The sequence below is a fragment of the Emiliania huxleyi genome, assembly GCF_000372725.1.
Source record: "Emiliania huxleyi CCMP1516 unplaced genomic scaffold EMIHUscaffold_9, whole genome shotgun sequence".
NCBI classification, from domain to species: Eukaryota; Haptophyta; order Isochrysidales; family Noelaerhabdaceae; genus Emiliania; species Emiliania huxleyi.
The window spans coordinates 547166-554609 of NW_005195301.1; the positions used below are offsets into that span (position 1 = coordinate 547166).

Genomic DNA, 7444 nt, shown 5'->3' on the forward strand with positions numbered 1-7444 from the left:
TCGGCACACCCCATCCGGCCGCATGAGCGTTCGAACGGCTCGGATTCACCCTTCCGCCACCCTAGGCGCAGCCGGCTCAGGGAAGGGCGCCGTCCGCCTTGCGGCGGAGCCGACTGTGGCACCTGAGAGGACGCACACGCAGCTAGCGCTGTCGCCGCCGCCGCCGCGAAGCTCGGGCCGCAGGGAACCGAGACGCGCTGCTTCTTGTCAGCGCTCGAGCCAGCGTTCTGAGGGCGGTCGGCGGCTTCGCGAGCGCGAGCGCGCCTTGTCGCCTCCGTAAGTCGCTTCTTCTCACGACGCGCCTCGCGCATGGCCAGCGCCGTCTGGAGCACCTCGGGTGGAGCCTGCAGGATGTGGGCCTCGCAGCCCCATTCGCCCGCCGACTCTAGTCTGACGGTGCACCTCGTCCCTGTCTGCGGGTGGACAAAGCGGCAAAGCTTGGAGTCATTGCAGGTCCGGCCCATGCTTGATGCAAAATTCTTTTCCAGATTGCGCTTCTGTCGACTTCGGCTCGGTTCACTCTTGCCGAATCCAATGTTCTCCCTCGCCGCCGCGGTCGCTGCGCTCGCACCACCAACTTCCCGCGCCGACGTGCAGAGGGCGTGGAGAGCGCCAGTGCCGCCCGTGATGCTTTGGAGAGCCGCGCAGCGTCATATCACCTTCTCCTCGATCACGGACGACGCAGAGGCCATTTCCAAGCTGCGTCAGATCGCGGAGGAGATTTCTACCTGGAGCGGCGAGGACTGGGCCATGTTCAACGCGCCCGCCGTTAAGCTGCGCCTCGACACCCAAGGCTCCGACCGCTACGGTGGCGCTGGCCCGAGCGTGGTGCATTAGTAGGCAGCACGTGCCGTGACGCGAGTCGCACCCGCGCAGGCGCCGTCGTTCTGGAGTTTCTGACCTGGGGCGGAAGCCGCGAGGGTGCGCTCGGCATCGAGCTTGAGGCGTGTCCCACGCCCTTGAACAAGGAGCGGAAGCGCCAACGCCTACGAGAGTCGTAGTGCCGCCGACTCACCGGGTGTGGTGGTGGCGTGATAGGGACGGAAGCGGCTGCTGTGGACGACCAAAGGCTCGCGGCGCGAGACGGTGGAAAACGTGCTCTTCAAGCTCTTTCTCGAAGAGGTACGGAGCGGCAGCCTGAGCAGCGTCTGCCGCCTCAAGGCAACCTCGTTCCTCCCGGCCTCCTCGGACGCTGCCTTCACAGGGCTCATGATTCAGAATCGGCGCCTGCGGGAGGAGCTGCGCGAGATGAAGACACGAGATGCGGCCCCCGCGTCCCCTTAGAATGGCGCGTACTAGGGACGTCGCCAAGCGCACACCACGGCGTGAGGCCGAGGCGGCGGACAAACGCGGTTTTCTAGAATGTGAGTAGTATATTGTGGGCTAGCCAGTGAAGTGTTGTGGGCCGCTGCATGAGAGAGGTTGCCGTTATAGAGCGTATCTATTGATGCGCAGTGATAAGCATGTGCCTGTCTCAGAATCTCGGAAATCATCGCGGGACGCGGGGGACGGGGAGAGGCGCGCACGAACGTCGAACCCCCGCGCCCCGCCGCGCGGCGGCCGCGCGACTGCCGACTCGTGTGGCACGAGGCGGATCGCTCCGGAGCCTCGAGAGCGCGCGCGCCGCGGTGGGTTGCCCCGTTGCCTCTCCGTGTGTCCCCCGGGCGCCTGTCCTCTTTTTTTACGTTCACCGACAACTTTACATGCACATGTGTAAAACGCTTGCAGCTTGCACACAAACATTGCAGTTCCACGACCGGCACGCGGCAGATCGGCGGTCGGCCCTCCAGCCTCCGACAGCCGGGATATTTCTACACCCACAAGGCGGCAATCGGTCTCGCCATGGCCCCCTCTGCATGCTGCGCCACCGCGGCGCGCAACAGCAAATTGCCGCCCAAATGCTCGGCGCAGAGCTCGTCGAGCCGAAAGGAGACTCCTCCACCTCGCAACGACTCATTCTGAACGAGCAGCACCGCCTGGCAGAGGAGGGCGGGAGAGGTGAGGTTGAGTTGCTGCACGGCCATCCCGGGAGAGCGGCCGCGCCGGAAGCGACGGGGCGGAACGGAGCGAGAGGCGGACGTGCAGCAGCGACGGCGGAGCCTCCTATGGGACAGTCGTAGGCGCGTCACGGGCACGTCGCGGACGGGGCGGCGGGGGGACTCAGCAGCGAGGGCTCCTTGAGGGTGTTGCACAGCTTGGAGAAGGCGGCGGGCGGCCACGGCCCCAGCCGCGCCGCGTCGACGATGCGGAGCGCGCGGATCGAGACGCCCGTGTCCCTCCGGTGCCTCCGGCCCGACCGGCCCCTCTCCGCACGGGAGGGGCGTGAGCCGGGCCGGCTGGCCGCCTCGGCGGCGGCGGCGGGCGGAGTGGCGGCGGGCGAGGCGGCGACGACGGGCGAGGCGGAAGAGGCCGAGGCGACGGAGGCGGCGGAGGCGGCGCGCGCTGCGGTGACGGCGTCTCGGAGCGTCGTCGCCGCGGCGGTCCCGACAGCTGGGCCTTGCCACGCGGTGGCGGCGGCGGAGGGCGGCAGGCACGAGGGGAGGATTGGGGTGGAGAAGGAGGGGCCAATGGGGGCGGGGAAGGGGCGGGTGGGCGGCGGCGCCTCGCCCGCCCTGTCTACGCGGAGGTCCTCCCATGAGGAAGCAAGGAAGGAGGCCGCGCTGAGCGAGCTGGCCAGAGAGGTTGCGGCGGCCGCCGGTGGCGGCGGGGGCGGGGGCGGCTGCGGCGGCGGCAACGACGGCGTGGGAGGTGCGAGGCCCAGCTGCGCCAGGGGGGATGGCGGCGCGAGCTGCTGCGCTGGCGGCAGCGGCGAGCGCGAGTGGTGCGCCGAGCCGAGGGGCGAAGCGGCGAAGGAGGAGGAGGACGGGGAGGACAGCGATGGAGAGGAGAGCGAGGACGAGGCGGACGAGGACGGGAGCGAGGAGCAAGAGGCGGAGAGCGGGTTGGCCAAGCGCCTGCCGCGTCTCCTGCGCCGCGGCGCGGACGCCGCCGCCGGCAGCAGCTCCCAGTTGGGCCGGTGCCCCGTCGCGGGCAGTGCCGCGTCGTGAGGAGCTAGGCGCGACTTGCGGCCGTGCGGGCCAGCGAGGGCGTTGGGCACGTACTGTGCGTGAGGGAAGGGCGTGAGAGGAAGGGTGGAGGCGTGAGAGGGGCGGCTGCGCGCGCGCACCTCGTAGGTCGGGCACTTGGAAAGGAGGTCTTCGTGGGAGGAGAGGAGGTCGTCGATGTCGCCGGCCTCGCTCTCGGAGGAGGAGTCGTCATCGAGCAGCGTGAGCATTGACCGAATCGATCCGTTTATGTCGTCCATCGCTTCTCTTGGCAGGGAGAGAGGAGTCCCATGCAGTGGGTTGCGGGCATTAAGAAACCGTGCGAGGGCGGCCCCGAGAAAAGGCCAGACACGAGAACGGGAACCCCGGGCTCAAAATTCTCTTCGCCTGCGTGGCCACTTGCACGGAAAAAGAATCCCAGCAGGGGGCAAGGGGCATCCCCCCCCCGCGCCAGGAGTTGCGGCGGCCGGCACCGCCACCAGGCCCGCCCCCACCACCACCGCCTCCGCCCCCGCCGCTGGAGCGACCGCTGGGTCGAGGAGCCGCCCCTGAGGTTCCGCACCAGGAGGTGCGGCCGCCAGTGCCGCCATCGTTCCCGCCACCCGCACTGCCATTTCCGCCCCCGCCACTGGAACGGCTGCAGGGTCGTGGGGCCGCCCCAGCGGCTCCGCACCAGGTGTTTGGGCCGCGAGGGCCGCCACCGTACCCGCCGCCCCTGCCACTGGTGCCTCCACCCCCGCCGCCGACGGGGCCGCCACCGTATGGACCCGCTCGGAATAACTGGGGGGATCCGGAACCGCCCCGCCGGAGGCTGGTGTACCCGGGAGGAGGAGCTGGGGGAGGGGAGTTGCCGCAATACGATAACGGACCCGCCGGCGAGCCGGAGGGCCGAGGCCGGAGGGCCCCGGGGGGGGCTTGGGGTCAGCTGTCGGAGGAGGCGAGAGATGAGCTGACGCGGCCTCTGCGAGTAGAGTCGGGACGTACGAGCTCGCCGGGGGGGGACCCGTCGCGGTGGCAGCCGGGCCACCGTGATCTCCGACAGGGAGGGCCACGCCTCCCCGAGCCTGAGGAGGAGCCGGCGGAGGGGGGGGGCGAGCCGAGGACGATAGAGAGGCCGCGGGTGCGGGCACGACTCGCCGACCAGGGAGAGCGGGCTCGACCTCCCGGGGGTGGAAGTGGGTGTGACCCAATGCCACCGTCCTCGCCCAGGGGGTCGGGAGCGGGGTCGCCGGAGGCGAAGTCAGCGGGATCAGGCAGAGAGGACGAAACGGTGGCGGGGCCGCGGCCAAAGAAGGCTAGGAGGGGAGGTCGGGCCCCACAATCATCGCATAACCATCGGAAGGCGAACAGGAGGGAGGGCCGAGGGGAGGGAGGGCCCCCCTCGGAGGGGGGGTGAGGAGACCGTGCGCGGAGCGGGGGGGCTCCGAGCGGTGCAGTCAGTGAGGAATGGGTGTGTTGTCGTGCTAGTGCCTGGTGTCTACTAGCCCCGAGTAGAGGGGGCGTTCCGCTGCTAGGGGAAACCCGGAGCGCAGAGCTAACCCTCGGGGACCCGTGTTTACTTTAAGGCCCTTTCCCTGCGAACGCGCACCCCCGGGGCTAGGGCTCTCTTGCCCGTAACCCGATCCCGATCATCCGGCCCGCTGGGTGCGCTTCTTAGCTCCCCGGCCCTGGATGTGAGGCTGCCAACTGCACTCCAAGTGCTCCAAGTGCCATACGACCTCGCGCATTCGACCCAGCTCCGAGCACGCTCGCTCGCTTGCTGCTGCGGCGGCGGCGGCAGCGACGGCGACTGCCGGCTGCCGGCTGCCGGCCGCCGGCTGCCGGCGGCCGGCTGCTGCCGGCTGACGGCTGACGGCTGCGGCGAACGGCGACGGCTCGGTTCGCGTTCGCTCCGCGAGGGTGCGACTGAGCCTGCCGCGCTCGATCTGGGAGCCACTCGGCGCCAGGTCGAACGGCGGTCGGCTCGGCCACGCGCTACCGCTCCACGCCAAGGCGCGGGCGGCGGTGCTCGCCGGCGCTCGCGCATCGCTTCTCTTGGCAGGGGTTGGGCTCGGCCAGGTTTTCCGGAAAACAAAAAGGAAAACAGAGGGTCCCCAGCACTTTGCGTTTCCGGAAATTTCCAGGGAAAACAGAGAGAGGGTGTTTGGTGCTCCATTCTGGAAACTCGCGAGTTTCCCTGAGTCTGAGAGCTGGTCTGGGGCAAAATCCTCGGCAAAATTGAGGAAATCGACAAAATACCCTGGCGGTCGCAGGGTAATTTCCAGGTATACACGGGTTCTCCGCGAAATTCCCGGCATTTTGCCGATTTGGCCTAAAATTTGGCTGATTTTGGGCCCAAACCAGCCTCAGACTCGGCTCAGAGCCCCAAAATTTGACGATTTCCACGCAGTTTTCCCGGGAAAACAGAGAGGAAAAGAGAGGGAGTTGTAGAGAAAAAAGGAAAGGAAAACAGACGGACGGGGTGCGATTGGCAAACCTGGCCGAGCCCAAGGCAGGGGGGACCGGAGTGGCTCAGCATTCCAGAGCGGGTCTCGTTCGTCTTGTAAGCAGGCTTGTGAGTTTCTAGAGATTTTTAGCAATTCGTTGTTTGAGTACCGTTCTCGGCGATGGGTGGGCGAGCGGCGAGGGCACCTCCTCTATCCCGGGCGGCACGCACAGCCACAGGCGGGCCCACGTATTCGGATTCAAACAAATCTCTTTTCCTGCGGGCCAGGCCGGCCACTAACGCGGCCAGCGCGGGCGCCGTGGGTCGACGCCGTTGGCCCAACCTGAAGAGATCTCCTTTAAAAAGAAAAATCGGTGCATCTGAGGGCGCGCCTGCCCCGCGGGCTGACTCCGGGAGCGACTCAACCTCGCGGGCTACTACTGACTCAAGCTCAAGCTACTGCGCCATGCAAGGCCTCCGCGAGCTTGAGTCGCTCCAACAGCGACCCGTCAGCAGCGCCGACGAGCAGCCGCCAGCCAAGCGCGCGCGGCCGGGCAGCGGAAAGGCGGCGCTCGAAGCGGCAGAACTCCTCGCACGCGCTGAGCGGGAGTTGGAGGAGTCGCAGGTCGAGGTCGCCGCGGTGGACGAGAACGGGATGAAGGCGATGGTGCTGGCGGTCGAGCGGCGGATCAACGACAATATGGCGCTGCGCATGAAGTACCCAGACCGCCCCGAGAAATTCATGGACTCGGAACTCGAGCTGTTTTCGCATCTCAAGCGGCTGCACGTGCTCGCGACGGCGCCTGAGCTCTTCCCGACGTTCGTGCGGACCAAGTGCGTCTCCTCGCTGCTCGGCTTGCTGATGCACGAGAACTCGGACATCTCAATCGACGTCGTCGATCTGCTGCACGAAATGGCAGACGCCGATGGCGCCGACCCAGACGACGTCAAGGCGCTGGCCGACGCGCTGGTCGAGCACGGTGCGCCGGCTGCGCTGATGGAGCACCTGAAGCGGCTGGACGAGGCGGTGGACGAGGAGAGCCGCGCCGTGCACCAGTCGCTCGGCATCTTCGAGGCGCTGCTCGAGGCCAGCCCGGAGCTGTCAGCGCCACTGGCACGTGACGCGGGGCTGATGTCGTGGCTGCTTGGCCGGATCAAGCTGCGCCCCTTCCACGCAAACAAGCTATATGCGACGGAGCTGCTGGCCGTGCTGCTGCAGCAGAACGCGCCCAACCAGGCCCTGTTCGGCGAAGAAGGCGGCGTGCTCGCGCTGCTCACCGCTACCTCGTACTACAAGAGGCGCGAGCCGCAGGCGCGCGCGCCTCGAAGCTGAATGCGTCTTCCTGTACTCCAACCAGCACTCGAGAGAACGCGCACTCAGCTGTACTCGACCGTATTCCCGCGGTGCTCATTGCCCTCGAAGCCCGTGTCTGCACGCGGTGCTCTGAATACACACTGCCCGATGCCGTCTTCACGCAAAGACACAACCCCGGTCCCACGACGCACAAGCACAGACAGTCGAGAACCGGGAGAGACAGCAACGACAGCCAGAAGTCGGCACTGGGTCCCAGCCAGGAAGGCGAAAGCGATGGCGGCCGTCTCCTCACCCCGACGGCCGGCGTCTTCTCGCGGCAGGCCCTTGAGGAGGCTGAGCTGGTCGAGAACATGTATGACTGCCTCTGCAGCGCGCTGCACGCGCCCGCCAACCAGACGCTCTTCCTCAAGGCGGAGGGCATCGAGCTGATGATCCTCACGCTCAAGGAGCGCCGCTTCGCCGCGCAGGTGTGCAGAGACGCTGCCTGCACTCACAGCCACACACCTCGCCCGCACCTCGCCCGCACCTCTGACACGCCGGCGAGCGCCAGCAGCTCCTGTTCACAGCGACGATGTGTGAAGGACGCTGCCCGCACCCACAGCCTCTCGCACACCCCTCGCCACGGCCCCGCACACACACGCTGCCACCCCCCCCCCCCCC

At 67.7% G+C, this 7444-nt stretch overlaps 3 protein-coding genes across 3 annotated transcripts in view; 2 read left to right on the top strand and 1 right to left on the bottom strand.

The window, feature by feature from the left end:
• Positions 1 to 622: 622 nt before the first annotated feature.
• EMIHUDRAFT_433152 (hypothetical protein) lies at positions 623 to 1480 on the top strand. The gene is made up of 3 exons (XM_005757725.1): positions 623 to 808; positions 877 to 968; positions 1039 to 1480. The coding sequence occupies exons 1-3, from the start codon at positions 628 to 630 to the stop codon at positions 1282 to 1284; spliced, it is 519 nt and encodes a 172-aa protein (XP_005757782.1). The 5' UTR covers positions 623 to 627; the 3' UTR covers positions 1285 to 1480.
• Positions 1481 to 1811: 331 nt separating this feature from the next.
• EMIHUDRAFT_199026 (hypothetical protein) lies at positions 1812 to 5562 on the bottom strand (the record flags this gene model as incomplete). Its single annotated transcript, XM_005757726.1, has 5 exons — positions 1812 to 1976; positions 2080 to 2103; positions 3167 to 3311; positions 5145 to 5283; positions 5547 to 5562. The coding sequence occupies 5 exons, from the start codon at positions 5560 to 5562 to the stop codon at positions 1812 to 1814; spliced, it is 489 nt and encodes a 162-aa protein (XP_005757783.1).
• A 298-nt stretch (positions 5563 to 5860) lies between these two features.
• Positions 5861 to 7444, top strand: part of EMIHUDRAFT_448624 (hypothetical protein) — a 2851-nt gene continuing 1267 nt past the window's right edge. The window contains exons 1-2 of the mRNA XM_005757727.1: positions 5861 to 6781; positions 7105 to 7251. Of these exons, the coding sequence (XP_005757784.1) occupies positions 5936 to 6781; positions 7105 to 7251 (993 nt within the window). The 5' untranslated portion in view covers positions 5861 to 5935. The remainder of the gene's footprint in view (positions 6782 to 7104; positions 7252 to 7444) is intronic.

What these genes read in the sequence shown, in the direction of transcription:
- EMIHUDRAFT_433152 (XM_005757725.1), top strand. Translation starts at nt 628, where the DNA reads ATGCTTTGGAGAGCCGCGCAGCGTCATATCACCTTCTCCTCGATCACG. An exon ending in CCAAGGCTCCGACCGCTACG is followed by an intron (nt 809 to 876) that starts GTGGCGCTGGCC and finishes GCACCCGCGCAG; the next exon opens with GCGCCGTCGTTCTGGAGTTT. An exon ending in GTCCCACGCCCTTGAACAAG is followed by an intron (nt 969 to 1,038) that starts GAGCGGAAGCGC and finishes GTGGCGTGATAG; the next exon opens with GGACGGAAGCGGCTGCTGTG.